This window comes from Pelobates fuscus, chromosome 3 (genome assembly GCF_036172605.1).
Source record: "Pelobates fuscus isolate aPelFus1 chromosome 3, aPelFus1.pri, whole genome shotgun sequence".
Lineage (NCBI taxonomy): Eukaryota > Metazoa > Chordata > Amphibia > Anura > Pelobatidae > Pelobates > Pelobates fuscus.
The window spans coordinates 6,153,376-6,169,312 of NC_086319.1; the positions used below are offsets into that span (position 1 = coordinate 6,153,376).

The 15,937-nt window shown below is 47.0% G+C and overlaps 1 protein-coding gene across 2 annotated transcripts; it reads left to right on the forward strand.

Moving 5' to 3' along the window:
* Window positions 1-724: 724 nt before the first annotated feature.
* Window positions 725-14,998, forward strand: PYROXD1 (pyridine nucleotide-disulphide oxidoreductase domain 1). 2 transcript variants are annotated; one of them, XM_063446645.1, is made up of 12 exons: window positions 725-813; window positions 1,713-1,793; window positions 2,059-2,178; window positions 2,569-2,697; window positions 4,479-4,552; window positions 5,307-5,476; window positions 5,990-6,066; window positions 6,160-6,289; window positions 10,190-10,302; window positions 10,530-10,652; window positions 11,078-11,215; window positions 13,486-14,990. In XM_063446645.1, the coding sequence occupies exons 1-12, from the start codon at window positions 745-747 to the stop codon at window positions 13,732-13,734; spliced, it is 1,473 nt and encodes a 490-aa protein (XP_063302715.1). In that variant the 5' UTR covers window positions 725-744; the 3' UTR covers window positions 13,735-14,990. The 2 variants fall into 2 exon arrangements, with proteins under 2 accessions (XP_063302715.1, XP_063302717.1); XM_063446647.1 differs by lacking the exons at window positions 5,990-6,066; window positions 6,160-6,289 and having other exon boundaries at window positions 13,486-14,998.
* Window positions 14,999-15,937: the final 939 nt, after the last annotated feature.

The following is a 15,937-nucleotide window of genomic DNA, read 5'->3' on the forward strand; positions in this document are numbered from 1 at the left end:
GTAGGTCACGGGGGGGGGGGTCAGGCAGGTCACTGTGGGGGGGGGGGTCAGGCAGGTCACTGTGGGGGGGGGGGTCAGGCAGGTCACTGTGGGGGGTTAGGTAGGTCACTGTGGGGGGGGTAGGTAGGTCACTGTGGGGGGGGGGTCAGGCAGGTCACTGTGGGGGGGGTAGGTAGGTCACTGTGGGGGGGGGGTCAGGCAGGTCACTGTGGGGGGGGGGTAGGTAGGTCACTGTGGGGGGGGGGGGTCAGGCAGGTCACGGGGGGGGGTAGGTAGGTCACTGGGGGGGGGTAGGTAGGTCACGGGGGGGGGGTAGGTAGGTTACTGTAGGGCTGTAGGGGGGGTCAGGCAGGTCACGGGGGGGGTAGGTAGGTCACGGGGGGGGGTAGGTAGGTTACTGTAGGGCTGTAGGGGGGGGGTCAGGCAGGTCACGGGGGGGGGGTAGGTCACTGGGGGGGGGGTAGGTAGGTCACGGGGGGGGGGGTAGGTAGGTTACTGTAGGGCTGTAGGGGGGGGGGTCAGGCAGGTCACGGGGGGGGTAGGTAGGTCACTGGGGGGGGGGGGGTAGGTCACTGGGGGGGGGGTAGGTAGGTCACGGGGGGGGGTAGGTAGGTTACTGTAGGGCTGTAGGGGGGGGGGTCGTTAGACGCGGTTGCCAACCATGACGTCACGGCAGTAGATAGAAGCAGCCAATGAGCGCACAGCATCCCGCCCGTCACTGGAACCCGGAACTGGGGGAGCAAGATGGCGGCCGAGCTGGGCGGATTGCTGGTGATTGGAGGCGGAATCTCCGGAGTGACCTGCACCGAGCACGTGAGCACCTACCGCCACCCACCGTCACCCAGAGCCACCTACCGCCACCCAGTGTAATAATACCCACCCAGAGCCACCTACCGTCACCCAGAGCCACCTACCGTCACCCGGTGTAATAATACCCACCCAGAGCCACCTACCGTCACCCGGTGTAATAATACCCACCCAGAGCCTCCTACCGTCACCCGGTGTAATAATACCCACCCAGAGCCACCTACCGTCACCCGGTGTAATAATACCCACCCAGAGCCACCTACCGTCACCCAGTGTAATAATACCCACCCAGAGCCACCTACCGTCACCCGGTGTAATAATACCCACCCAGAGCCTCCTACCGTCACCCGGTGTAATAATACCCACCCAGAGCCACCTACCGTCACCCGGTGTAATAATACCCACCCAGAGCCACCTACCGTCACCCAGTGTAATAATACCCACCCAGAGCCACCTACCGTCACCCGGTGTAATAATACCCACCCAGAGCCACCTACCGTCACCCAGTGTAATAATACCCACCCAGAGCCACCTACCGTCACCCGGTGTAATAATACCCACCCAGAGCCACCTACCGTCACCCAGAGCCACCTACCGTCACCCGGTGTAATAATACCCACCCAGAGCCACCTACCGTCACCCAGTGTAATAATACCCACCCAGAGCCACCTACCGTCACCCAGTGTAATAATACCCACCCAGAGTGACTTACCTAAGACTCACCCTGGAATGGCTGGAATTTCGTTCTGTTTAAATCAGCCATCTCTAATCTTTACACGTTACTCGTCTCTGGACTGAAAAGGTGTAATGTGTTATTTATTGATGTAAAATAACCCTGGATGTTGGATAGTAATGTTATATTAACTCTTAATATTTATTAAATATTAATATATTTTTTTCCCAAGCTTGCATCTCAGTTTCCTGCAGAAGATGTGTATCTGATAACAGCCTCTCCGTTAATTAAGGCAGTGACCAATTTAAAGCAGGTAAGAGCATTCACTGAGTTCATTTCTTTCTGGGCAGATACGATATAATGTGATTCAGATAGTGGAGATCCTTTGACTTCCCCTGCTGGCCCATGCAGAGGGGACCTCCTGTGTGCCTTGGAGTGGCACACACGTGCAGCCCCCGCCACACACACCACAGTGCTCGCCCCCCACACACACACACACACACACAGTGCACCCAACAAGTGCAAAGAAAATCATTCCCTCAGTATGCAATAACATGTGTTCTCATCTTTTCTGAAAGGTTTCAAGGGTTTTGGAAGAGTTTGATGTTACAGAACAGATCAGCACAGAATTGGAAAGACAATATCCAAATATTAAGGTGGTTCAGTCAGCGGTGAGCGAGCTGAAATGTGATGAGAAGGTAAATAAATCCTATAAAACATCTGCTGTTTCATCACAAAATGTGATTATTACAGGCTGGATGGGACACCAGTGTCTTTAATTACAATTAAATGTTTACATCTTGTACAGCGCTGCAGAATATGTTGGTGCTGTATACATAATTGTGTATATTAAAGTTGTTTTTCTGTAGATAATGCTTTAGGAAATATTACAAATAAAAAAAACCTGATTCTCATCCAATGACAGATTTATTTACATACAGGCTGATGTTGTCACTGGGGGGGGGGTACCTGTACATACAGGCTGATGATGACACGTGGGGGGGTACCTGTACATACAGGCTGATGGTGTCACTGGGGGGGTACCTGTAATTGCCATAATAACGGTAAGCTTCTTTCTGTACTTTCAGAAAATAATCACTAAAGATGGATCTGAGTATTTCTACAAAAAGCTGTGTGTTTGTGCTGGAGCAAAACCTAAATTAATTGACCAAGGAAACCCCTATGTGCTGGGAATACGCGACACAGACAGTGCGCAGGTAATCAGACCTACCCACCGTATCTACCCACTTACCCACCGTATCTACCCACTTACCCACTGTATCTATCCACCGTATCTACCCACTTACCCACCGCATCTACCCACTGTATGTATCTATTTACCCACCCTACCTACCCACTTACCCACCGCATTTACCCACTTACCCACCGCATCTACCCACTGTATGTATCTATTTACCCACCCTACCTACCCACTTACCCACCGTATCTACCCACTTACCCACTGTATCTATCCACCGTATCTACCCACTTACCCACCGCATCTACCCACTGTATGTATCTATTTACCCACCGCATCTACCCACTTACCCACCGCATCTACCCACTTACCCACCGCATCTACCCACTGTATGTATCTATTTACCTACCCACTTACCCACCGCATCTACCCACTTACCCACCGCATCTACCCACTTACCCACCGCATCTACCCACTGTATGTATCTATTTACCTACCCACTTACCCACCGCATCTACCCACTTACCCACCGCATCTACCCACTTACCCACCGCATCTACCCACTGTATGTATCTATTTACCCACCCTACCTACCCACTTACCCACCGCATCTACCCACTTACCCACCGCATCTGCCCACTGTATGTATCTATTTACCCACCCTACCTACCCACTTACCCACCGCATCTACCCACTTACCCACCGTATCTACCCACCGCATCTACCCACTTACCCACCGCATCTGCCCACTGTATGTATCTATTTACCCACCCTACCTACCCACTTACCCACCGCATCTATCCACTTACCCACCGCATCTACCCACTGTATGTATCTATTTACCCACCCTACCTACCCACTTACCCACCGCATCTACCCACTTACCCACCGCATCTACCCACTTACCCACCGCATCCCGCATCTACCCACTGTATGTATCTATTTACCCACCCTGCCTACCCACTTACCCACCGCATCTACCCACTTACCCACCGCATCTACCCACTGTATGTATCTATTTACCCACCCTACCTACTCACTTACCCACCGCATCTATCCACTTAACCACTGTATCTATCCAATTACTGTATCTACCCACTTATCCATTGTATCTGCCCACCGTGTCTACCCACTTACCCACCGTATCGACCCGCTTACCCACCCTATTTACCTACTTACCCACTTACCCACTGTATCTACCCACTTACATCTTAAATGACTGGATCTGCTAAATTTACCCAAGAACAACATGATTACTGCTTTAAAAATGTGTGAATGGAGACACCCATTGGGCTCATTGTTTCCAGCAGTAACATTGGTAGAAAGAAGCTTAGCTTTCCAGAACAGCTTCATGAGTTTCACGTTTTTACAGAGTACTCGCTAAGCAGCACCGATCTTTAATATGGACTTCGAAAAATGAGAAGTGTTTTGTTTTTTTTCTAATGTGCTATAACTTTAAATTGAGGTTTGTTTTACTTGTGGATAATAAACTACCTGAAATTTATAAAGCCAAAACCAATACAATTTACATTCAGTGCTGGCAAAATACAAAATAAATAGAAAAAGTGTAAGCTTTTCTTAGCAAATTTACTTGGAGATTTTATTTAAACGTAAAATTCACACAATTTCAGACACTTCATACTTTAATTAATAACTGCCAGAAATGCATTAATGGGTGACGAAACATAATTCCCAAGAAGCGTTGGGTTTCTGATAAACCAAAACCTATTCGCTATGGAGCAGAATGATACAGTGCGTGTTCTGTAACGGAGCGTTAACATATTCATTGTCTTGTTTCAGGAGTTTCAGAGGCATCTCGCCAATGCCAGGCGGGTGGTGATTGTGGGAAATGGAGGCATCGCACTGGAATTGGTGTGAGAATCTCATTTTTATCAAATTGTGCTTCGTAATTTTGTTTTGTGGTCATTATTTTACTTCATAATTGATAGGAGGTAAAGAGACACCCCACAGCATAAATACAAAATACGTAAAATTTACTGTTTAGTAGATATACCCAAATGAGAACTTGCATGCATTTAATTATTATAATTTTAATAATGCATTTTTTTAATTGGGAGTTTATCGAAGATCTCTTGTCTGAAGCCTTGGCAAGCTCCTCCCCTTCTAACCCCGCCCAGACTTCCCGTGGCTGTCCAATCACAGACTTCCCAATGCAGCTCAATGAGACGTCGTTGCACGGCTGGTGCTCTGAGCAATTGCTGCCTCTTGAGTTTATCTCCACTGAGCTAACCGAACCAGGAAGTAACAGGACCGGTTATTTTTACATCAGTTTTAAATAACAATGTATTCATTAAACCAGAAATTGTGAAGAACAAACGTCCAGAAATGAAATTGGCCCTTTTTAAAAGTGAGAAAGGGAGGACACTTTATGCAAGCCGTAATGCTTTGGGGGTTCGGGGAGTGTGAAGCAGACTTTGTGCAGTGATTGGCCACATCGTTGGATCCTTCCAATGTGAGCGTGTGTTTATTTACAGCGCTGCCAGATATGGAGTTATCGCTGCACCATAACCACTGCAATCATACAGATGTGATATGGGGCTTAGAGTAATCTTTTAATGTCTCCTGAACGTGAATTGAGACTCTTTGTTTGGATCTCTCTGTCTGCAGCTATGAGATCGAGGGCTGTGAGGTCATCTGGGCCATTAAAGACAAATCTATCGGAAACACTTTCTTTGACGCTGGAGCAGCACAATTTCTAATCTCACAGCTCAGAGCTGATAAGGCAGCAACGTCTCTGACCTGCAAGAGAAGCCGTTACACAATGGATGTCCCTGCCAGTGAGTTTCATTAATTTATTCCTCGCAGGATAATAACGACACAGAGAGAGCTGGGACGCGGGATGTAGACAGATATAGACCGAAACGTAATAACATCACTATGTCTATTAAAAAAAAAATCTGTTCTATTTCGTTAAAAAGGATTTACGTGGAGACATTCCCAATGCTTATATTAGAGACTGCAGAAACGACCACGTACCCTAAGACAGTGCGACAATCACACTCCGTATAATAGCACCTAATTCAGATGTAAAATTGAGCTTTATTGGACTAAACTCCATTTCCTTTTCTCCTGACAGGTTTTGTAGCTCATTTATACAGAGTGCATTTATTTCTATTTACCTGATATTTCCTCAACAAAATAATGCGTAGAAATGGTAAACACGTTTTATTAATGACACTTGTTAGAGTGCGGTAATGGAATTTACTATCCCCGACTTCAGGCAGGAATGACTACTCGGTGGGTGGAAGTTACTATCCCCGACTTGTAACTCCCGTGTCTGTCCATTTTAGGCAGGAATGACTCCTCGGTGGGCAGCGCTCTGGGTCCAGACTGGCACGAAGGGCTGAAGCTTAAAGCCACAGAGGAGGTTGGTTTACACCCCCCCTGATTGTTGTCCACCTAGAAAAGCTGTACTTTAATCTAATGTGATTTTATTCCTCTCGTTTTTTACTCTGCGTAGTTTTCCCATTGTGTTCATGTAGAGGCTGAATGTGAGGTGAAGCAAATTTTTCTTCAAGAGGAGTTTAAAACATTGAACATGACCACATTTTCTCCACCACACAAAGATGGCAGCCGCACTCCAGACCCCAGTGAGTAGTCAGGGCGAGTTAGACATGTATTTTGCTGATTGTCCAGTGGCCGTGCTTTACAGAGCGTCATCTCTGCACCCACTCCAAGAACCATAAGCACTAATGCTTATATGGTGCTACAAAGCTGTCTCTGAAATGCTGGGATTTAATATATTTTAGTCCAGGTCTGTCTGTGATTCCCAAGCTCCGCTCCCCTTACCAACGATGTCCTTGGGGGAGTTCAGCCGTGAGCTGTAATAGTAACACACCGAGCTGTAATAGTAACACACCGAGCTGTAATAGTAACACACCGAGCTGTAATAGTAACACACCGAGCTGTAATAGTAACACACCGCGCCACACCGAGCTGTGACAGTAACACACCGAGCTGTGACAGTAACACACCGCGCTGTGACAGTAACACACCGCGCTGTGACAGTAACACACCGAGCTGTAATATTAAAGGGACACTATAGTCACCTGAACAACTTCAGCTTAATGAGGTTGTTCAGGTGAGTGCTACAGCTCCCTGCAGCCTTTTTCCTGTAAGCACTGTGTTTTCTGAGAAAATGCAGTGTTTACATTCGAAGTTTGGAACACCTCTTGTTGCAGTCACTCAGACGGCCACCAGAGGGACTTCCGAGTTCAGAGGCCCTAAAAAGGCGTGACTGAGGGTGAGGATGGATGATGGGGATGGCTGGATATGGATGATGGGAGTGGATGGATTTGGGGAATGGATGATGGGGATGGAGAAAGTGTGTGTGCGTGTATGTCTAATTTTTACTACGTGTGTGTGTGCATAGGAACACTATATATATATATATATATATATATATATATATATATATATATATATATATATATGAGAGAGAGAGATCTCTATATATAGTGTTTATTTGCAAACAGTTTGGCTGAGGAGGGGGGCGGGTATAGAAAGCGAGCTGAGCTATCAGTCAGACAGCTCAGCTCGCGAACGCACATTCCGTGCACATGAGCGGTTGAGCGCTGAGTTTCTTCATAGGGCGGCATTCAATGCTGCTCTATGAAGAATGTGATTGGTGCAGCGCGAAACCGTGCATGCGCACCACATCGCGATGACGCTTCTCAAGGAGAAGTGTCCTATTGGGCCCTGCGATTTTGACGAAAAAGGGGGCGTGGCCTAGCAGGGAGCTCGGCGCTGGAAAAGAGGTAAGTTTTATCATTAAAACTTACTCTATTTTTGTTTTTTTATATGACAAGTTCATATAAAAGCAAGAAAGAAGGCTTGGGGACCTGTCTTTCTTGCTTTTATATGTTGACTATAGAGTCACTTTAATATACTGAACTGTCAAAATAATACACTTCGCTGTAATATTAATATACTGAGATGTAATTGTACACTGAGCTGTAATAGTAATACACTGAACTGTAATATACTGAGGTGTGATGATACAATAAGCTGTAATAATACACTAAGTTGTAATGGTACAATGAGCCGTAATGCCTATAGTGTGTAGAATGTCCCTTCAGTAATATAATAAGCTGTAAGTATACAATGAGCTGTAATGCCTATAGTGTGTAGAATGTCCTTTTTAGTAATATAATAAGCTGTAAGTATACAATGAGCTGTAATAATACAATGAGCTGTAATGCCTATAGTGTGTAGAATGTCCCTTCAGTAATATAATAAGCTGTAAGTATACAATGAGCTGTAATAATACAATGAGCTGTAATGCCTATAGTGTGTAGAATGTCCTTTTTAGTAATACAATAAGCTGTAAGGATACAATGAGCTGTAATGCCTATAGTGTGTAGAATGTCCCTTCAGTAATATAATAAGCTGTAAGTATACAATGAGCTGTAATAATACAATGAGCTGTAATGCCTATAGTGTGTAGAATGTCCTTTTTAGTAATACAATAAGCTGTAAGGATACAATGAGCTGTAATGCCTATAGTGTGTAGAATGTCCCTTCAGTAATATAATAAGCTGTAAGTATACAATGAGCTGTAATGCCTATAGTGTGTAGAATGTCCCTTCAGTAATATAATAAGCTGTAAGTATACAATGAGCTGTAATAATACAATGAGCTGTAATGCCTATAGTGTGTAGAATGTCCCTTCAGTAATATAATAAGTTGTAATAATACAATGAGCCGTAATGCCTATAGTGTGTAGAATGTCCCTTCAGTAATATAATAAGCTGTAAGTATACAATGAGCTGTAATGCCTATAGTGTGTAGAATGTCCTTTTTAGTAATATAATAAGCTGTAAGTATACAATGAGCTGTAATGCCTATAGTGTGTAGAATGTCCCTTCAGTAATATAATAAGCTGTAAGGATACAATGAGCTGTAATGCCTATAGTGTGTAGAATGTCCCTTCAGTAATATAATAAGCTGTAAGGATACAATGAGCTGTAATGCCTATAGTGTGTAGAATGTCCCTTCAGTAATATAATAAGCTGTAAGTATACAATGAGCTGTAATGCCTATAGTGTGTAGAATGTCCCTTCAGTAATATAATAAGCTGTAAGTATACAATGAGCTGTAATGCCTATAGTGTGTAGAATGTCCCTTCAGTAATATAATAAGCTGTAAGTATACAATGAGCTGTAATAATACAATGAGCTGTAATGCCTATAGTGTGTAGAATGTCCCTTTAGTAATATAATAAGCTGTAAGTATACAATGAGCTGTAATGCTTATAGTGTGTAGAATGTCCCTTCAGTAATATAATAAGCTGTAAGTATACAATGAGCTGTAATGCCTATAGTGTGTAGAATGTCCTTTTTAGTAATATAATAAGCTGTAAGTATACAATGAGCTGTAATGCTTATAGTGTGTAGAATGTCCCTTCAGTAATATAATAAGCTGTAAGGATACAATGAGCTGTAATGCCTATAGTGTGTAGAATGTCCCTTCAGTAATATAATAAGCTGTAAGTATACAATGAGCTGTAATAATACAATGATCTGTAATGCCTATAGTGTGTAGAATGTCCCTTCAGTAATATAATACGTTGTAATAATACAGTGAGCTGTAATACCTATAGTGTGTAGAATTTCCCTTCAGTAATATAATAAGTTGTAAGTATACAATGAGCTGTAATGCCTATAGTGTGTAGAATGTCCCTTTAGTAATATAATAAGTTGTAAGGATACAATGAGCTGTAATGCCTATAGTGTGTGGAATGTCCCTTCAGTAATATAATAAGCTGTAAGTATACAATGAGCTGTAATGCCTATAGTGTGTAGAATGTCCCTTCAGTAATATAATAAGTTGTTAGGATACAATGAGCTGTAATGCCTATAGTGTGTAGAATGTCCCTTCAGTAATATAATAAGTTGTTAGGATACAATGAGCTGTAATGCCTATAGTGTGTAGAATGTCCCTTCAGTAATATAATAAGCTGTAAGGATACAATGAGCTGTAATAATACAATGAGCTGTAATGCCTATAGTGTGTAGAATGTCCCTTTAGTAATATAATAAGCTGTAAGTATACAATGAGCTGTAATGCCTATAGTGTGTAGAATGTCCCTTCAGTAATATAATAAGCTGTAAGGATACAATGAGCTGTAATGCCTATAGTGTGTAGAATGTCCCTTTAGTAATATAATAAGCTGTAAGTATACAATGAGCTGTAATGCCTATAGTGTGTAGAATGTCCTTTTTAGTAAAAGGAAAATATAAACTCTGTTTTAACAAACTGTATAATAGTGCTGCCATTCCTCTGTAATATTCTGTTACTATATAGCGCTCTCTAGTGGTGAGAAACGCAAACACATTTCAGTTTTATTTAGCAGTTCTTGTGACGCTCCCTTATCCAGAGTGCTTTACAATGTGTGGTAATTGTACAACCAGAGACCTATTCAGACACACTGGAACACACTGTCTGTCATTGTCTGATCTGGTTACCCTGTGATTCTTTCTGTGTTCCAGCCTCGTGGCCGGTTTACGTCCAGCTAACCAATGGAAATACTTATGGCTGCGACTTTCTAGTCAGTGCCACAGGAGTGGTTCCTAATATCGAGCCCTTCATCTGCGGTAACAATGTGAGCCTTTCTGCATTTACTGTTTTTATTTCATACTTTTCTATGAGCGGCACTGACAGTGTCATTATGGAGGAGAGGTGCCTACAATAAGTCTGTACTCCTGTGTAACGTCGTCTCACTGATCTTGTGTCCGATTCCTCTGCTTTACTTTATATGTTTTGGATTTATCCATCTTTCCATGAGCTCATTCACAGGGGACAATCCACACTCTGCTCAAATCTTTCCAGTTTGATTTAGGGGAAGACGGAGGTTTGAGGGTTAATGAGCACATGCGTACATCGCTGCCAGACATATACGCGGCTGGCGACATCTGCACGGCGTCCTGGAAGCGAAGCGCCTTGTGGCAGCAGGTAATACAGGAGGCGCTGTGACAGCATGGTGTTATTGATGACATAGTGAGAGTCTCCTGGAGGAACATACAGTGCTATGAGAGCAGCTTAGCGACACATTCTATCATTCATAAATTAATATAAATTCAAACACTTCAGTTTGTTTATTCCCAATGTTAAAGATATCTCCTTTCTTCTAGGAAGCAATGATGCTATAGTGACAGGTTTGCAGTCTGATGAGTGTAGTTTATGTTGCAACCATTGGGGACCCAGTAAAAAAGATGGGAGTCCTCTGGCGTAGACTAAATAATATACAGGGAGCGTCTGAAAGTCTAAAGGAGAATTGTAAACAATATATGGAGGAGAGTATGTGATGGTTATAGAGTCGGTGTGTGAATGCAGTGCTAGGACTGATAATATAGGCTACATTAATATTACTCTATCAGATGAGATTGTGGACTCAAGCCCGCCAGATGGGATGGTACGCTGCGAAGTGCATTACTGCAGATCTCCTGGGACAAGACATTGAAATGGATTTCTGCTTTGAACTGTTTGCACACATTACCAAATTCTTTAATTATAAGGTGTGTACATTGCTTACATTGCATGATTGATTTTATTTTTTGGATTTCTCTCTACGTACTGCATTGCTTCCCTGTCACATCTCCACCTATCGCACCTCCTGTCCGCTCAGTCTCCACCTATCGCACCTCCTGTCCGCTCCGTCTCCACCCCTTGCAAATCCTGTCCGCCCCGCCTCCACCCCTCGTACGTTCTGTCCGCCCCTCGCACGTCCTGTCCGCCCCGCCTCCACCCCTCGCACGTCCTGTCCGCCCCGCCTCCACCCCTCGCACGTCCTGTCCGCCCCGCCTCCACCCCTCGCACGTCCTGTCCGCCCCGCCTCCACCCCTCGCACGTCCTGTCCGCCCCGCCTCCACCCCTCGCACCTCCTGTCCGCCCCGCCTTCACCCCTCGCACGTTCTGTCCGCCCCTCGCACGTCCTGTCCGCCCCGCCTCCACCCCTCGCACGTCCTGTCCGCCCCTCGCACGTCCTGTCCGCCCCGCCTCCACCCCTCGCACGTCCTGTCCGCCCCGCCTCCACCCCTCGCACGTCCTGTCCGCCCCGCCTCCACCCCTCGCACGTCCTGTCCGCCCCGCCTCCACCCCTCGCACGTCCTGTCCGCCCCGCCTCCACCCCTCGCACGTCCTGTCCGCCCCGCCTCCACCCCTCGCACGTCCTGTCCGCCCCTCGCACGTCCTGTCCGCCCCGCCTCCACCCCTCGCACGTCCTGTCCACCCCTCGCACGTCCTGTCCGCCCCGCCTCCGCCCCTCGCACGTCCTGTCCGCCCCGCCTCCGCCCCTCGCACGTCCGCCCCGCCCTCGCACGTCCGCTCCGCCCCTCGCACGTCCTGTCCGGCTCCGCCCCTCGCATGTCCTGTCCTGTCCGGCTCCGCCCCTCGCACGTCCTTTCCTGTCCGCCTCCGCCCCTCGCACGTCCTGTCCTGTCCTGTCCGCCCCTCGCACGTCCTGTCCTGTCCGCCCCTCGCACGTCCTGTCCTGTCCGCCCCTCGCACGTCCTGTCCTGTCCGCCCCTCGCACGTCCTGTCCTGTCCGCCCCTCGCACGTCCTGTCCTGTCCGCCTCCGCCCCTCGCACGTCCTGTCCTGTCCGCCTCCGCCCCTCGCACGTCCTGTCCTGTCCGCCCCTCGCACGTCCTGTCCTGTCCGCCCCTCGCACGTCCTGTCCTGTCCGCCCCTCGCACGTCCTGTCCTGTCCGCCCCTCGCACGTCCTGTCCTGTCCGCCCCTCGCACGTCCTGTCCTGTCCGCCCCTCGCACGTCCTGTCCTGTCCGCCCCTCGCACGTCCTGTCCTGTCCGCCCCTCGCACATCCTGTCCTGTCCGCCCCTCGCACGTCCTGTCCTGTCCGCCCCTCGCACGTCCTGTCCTGTCCGCCCCTCGCACGTCCTGTCCTGTCCGCCCCTCGCACGTCCTGTCCTGTCCGCCCCTCGCACGTCCTGTCCTGTCCGCCCCTCGCACGTCCTGTCCTGTCCGCCCCTCGCACGTCCTGTCCTGTCCGCCCCTCGCACGTCCTGTCCTGTCCGCCCCTCGCACGTCCTGTCCTGTCCGCCCCTCGCACGTCCTGTCCTGTCCGCCCCTCGCACGTCCTGTCCTGTCCGCCCCTCGCACGTCCTGTCCTGTCCGCCCCTCGCACGTCCTGTCCTGTCCGCCCCTCGCACGTCCTGTCCTGTCCGCCCCTCGCACGTCCTGTCCTGTCCGCCTCCGCCCCTCGCACGTCCTGTCCGCCTCCGCCCCTCGCACGTCCTGTCCTGTCCGCCTCCGCCCCTCGCACGACCTGTCCTGTCCGCCTCCGCCCCTCGCACGTCCTGTCCGCCTCCGCCCCTCGCACGTCCTGTCCGCCTCCGCCCCTCGCACGTCCTGTCCTGTCCGCCTCGCACGTCCTGTCCGCCTCCGCCCCTGTCCTGTCCGCCTCCGCCCCTCGCACGTCCTGTCCTGTCCGCCTCTCGCACGTCCTGTCCTGTCCGCCTCCGCCCCTCGCACGTCCTGTCCTGTCCGCCTCCGCCCCTCGCACGTCCTGTCCTGTCCGCCTCCGCCCCTCGCACGTCCTGTCCTGTCCGCCTCCGCCCCTCGCACGTCCTGTCCTGTCCGCCTCCGCCCCTCGCACGTCCTGTCCTGTCCGCCTCCGCCCCTCGCACGTCCTGTCCTGTCCGCCCCTCGCACGTTGTGTCTGCCCCATCTTCATTAGTCACAGACCACCTCCCATTTAGAATAAAAGAAGCAGGCTATATGCACTGTTCTGCTGTTACCCACTGTGATTTTTTTTTTTTCTCTCCAGGTAATCTTGTTGGGAAAATACAACGCCCAAGGGCTCGGGACCGACCATGAGCTGCTGCTGAGGTGCACAAAAGGCATGGAGTATGTAAAAGTGGTTATGCAGAATGGACGGATGATGGGTGCCGTATTAATTGGGGAAACGGATTTGGAAGAAACCTTTGAAAACCTAATTTTAAACCAAATGGATCTTTCACAATATGGAGAAAATCTTCTGGATCCAAACATTGACATCGAAGATTATTTCGATTAAAACTTGGTAAAAGCTGAACCCAGGTCAGAGGAAGAGAACATGCTGCTGGAATATGGGAAATATTATTTTATTCTGTAAATATAGCAAATATTTCTGTTAAAATGATGATTTTCTGCATTAATTATAAAGTATGCATGTCAGCATGCGATGAAGATCTTATGTTTATCTAGGACAGGGGTGACCAAAACGTAGATGACCATGGCTTTAAAACTCCCATGATGCCTTGCCATTCTAAAGGCATGCAAAGCATCATGGGGGGGTTGTAATTCTACAACATCTGGGGATCTACCTTTTGGGCAGCTCTGAACTAGGAGGAGATCGTGGATACTGGGAGGTGTTGCACAGGAGCATTCTGGGAAAAGAAACTGCAGTTTTCTGTGCTTATGGTGGACAGCCATGGGAGATTCAGCTACAGAAACCAAAATAAAGGTGAGAAAACTCATCCAGCAAAATAGAACCTCAAACTCCAGGGATACAAAGGGACAATGTTCTGCCTTGTTTAATAAATGGCAAATATAGAGGAAGGAACGGAAAACTATCCTCTAAAAACGGGCATTCACAAATTATATAAAATGCCAAAAAAGTATCCAAGCAATATCACTCCTATTCTGTGCGAACAGAAAATAGTCCTATCTGCCAGCAGTAAAATTCTCATAAGGAAATCATGATCGTAATCAAACAAAAACCTAGTCATTTCTGTAGTGAGTATTAGATCCTAATGGTTTGTTAGTAATTGTATTTAATTCTGGAATACTATCTAATCTCACATACAGAGTGATCGTATTAACTTGCTGCTTCCAACGTCTCAGATGGCCCCAGTAGACTGGAAATGTTTGCCAAATGACAGACATATTGAGCTTCTTTCTGTCCACAGGTAAAACTGGCCTTGGGCATTCTGCACAAAGTCTGTTTGTTGTAGCCTTATCTAAAGGTTTTCTAACCCAGATCTCCAGATATGGTGAAATATGGACAGCAGGAACCCATTCACTGACTCTTGGACGTTTAATGTGTCCCCGATCAAAAAAGACTCCGCTTTATTAGGAATAGTGGAACACTCCTCATCTTTGGAAAATGCATCGGATGAAACGTCTTCAACCAAACCATAATAATCCTCAGAGTCTGAATCAGACGATTCACTGGATGAAGTATGATATGAATCTGGTTTGCCTCCTCACGGTCAGAGGGTTTGTGTGATTTAGACACACGTTTCTTATGGTGAAATAGTGATTCTTTGATTTTATATTGGTCCCTATGTTTGATAAGGCTTTTACTCTGTTTAGGAGGGAGAATAGGACAGTCTAAACCGTGCTTTTTATTATGGGTAGCTTTACCCGTTTTTAAAAACCTTTTGGCCAGGTTATGCGGGGATTCCTCCGCTGACCAGAAGAGAGCAGAAGGGGCAGTGACATCAGAAATGTTTTCTCTGGTAATAGTGTGGGATAAAATCATAAACATGGATTTAGGCGAGGATTCTTGCATTTGAAACCGTTTTAATTGATCCAATGTAGATTGTAAATGATCCTCACTTCACCTGCCTGCTCAGAAAGGGTGGGTCAGTAATAGCCCTCTTGGCTTGTTCTTTATTAGCCATAATAAATAAATAAAAGAATCTTTACATTAAAGCAATGAATCTCAGAACAACCCGAAGCACAGAGTCAGTCAGCGGAGCACCAGCTGAGGTAACAAGCGGTGGGGGTGATGGCATGGGGGCGTGGTCAGCGGCAGAACCAGAAACAGCCAAGATGGCCGCCGCAATTATAGTTAAATCAGTCGAGCTCAGTATGTAAATTTCATGAAAAGACAGGAGGCTTCATATTTGCTTCACTTTCTTTACTCAAACCTCCCAGCAGCAAAGACATGGTTAACATTGTAAATAAAAATCAACCAATCACAGTACGAATATCGGTAACAAAGGGCAATGAAGCTCCTCCCACTTGCTCGTCGTTCCCAGGTGTCTATTCTAATTATACTGCTCTTAAAAGTTTAAAATTATTGCTTTTCACTTGGATGCAATGATTTTATTTATGTGGGTTTAATTTACTGTTTTATATGAAGGTTTTTCTCCTTTGCATCTCTGGGGAACCCTTGCCCAGCCAACTTCTGTCTGGCCTGCCTGAGGGACCTCTTTCATCGCGCCATGAAAACAGGAAAAAAAACACCTTAAAACTGAATACGATCACTTAAACGTGAAAGAAAGCACTCA

Coding starts and splice junctions, on each gene's coding strand:
- PYROXD1 (XM_063446645.1), top strand. CDS start 745: ATGGCGGCCGAGCTGGGCGGATTGCTGGTGATTGGAGGCGGAATCTCC. Junction 814..1,712: donor GAGTGACCTGCACCGAGCAC/GTGAGCACCTAC, acceptor TTTTTTCCCAAG/CTTGCATCTCAGTTTCCTGC. Junction 2,698..4,478: donor GCGACACAGACAGTGCGCAG/GTAATCAGACCT, acceptor GTCTTGTTTCAG/GAGTTTCAGAGGCATCTCGC.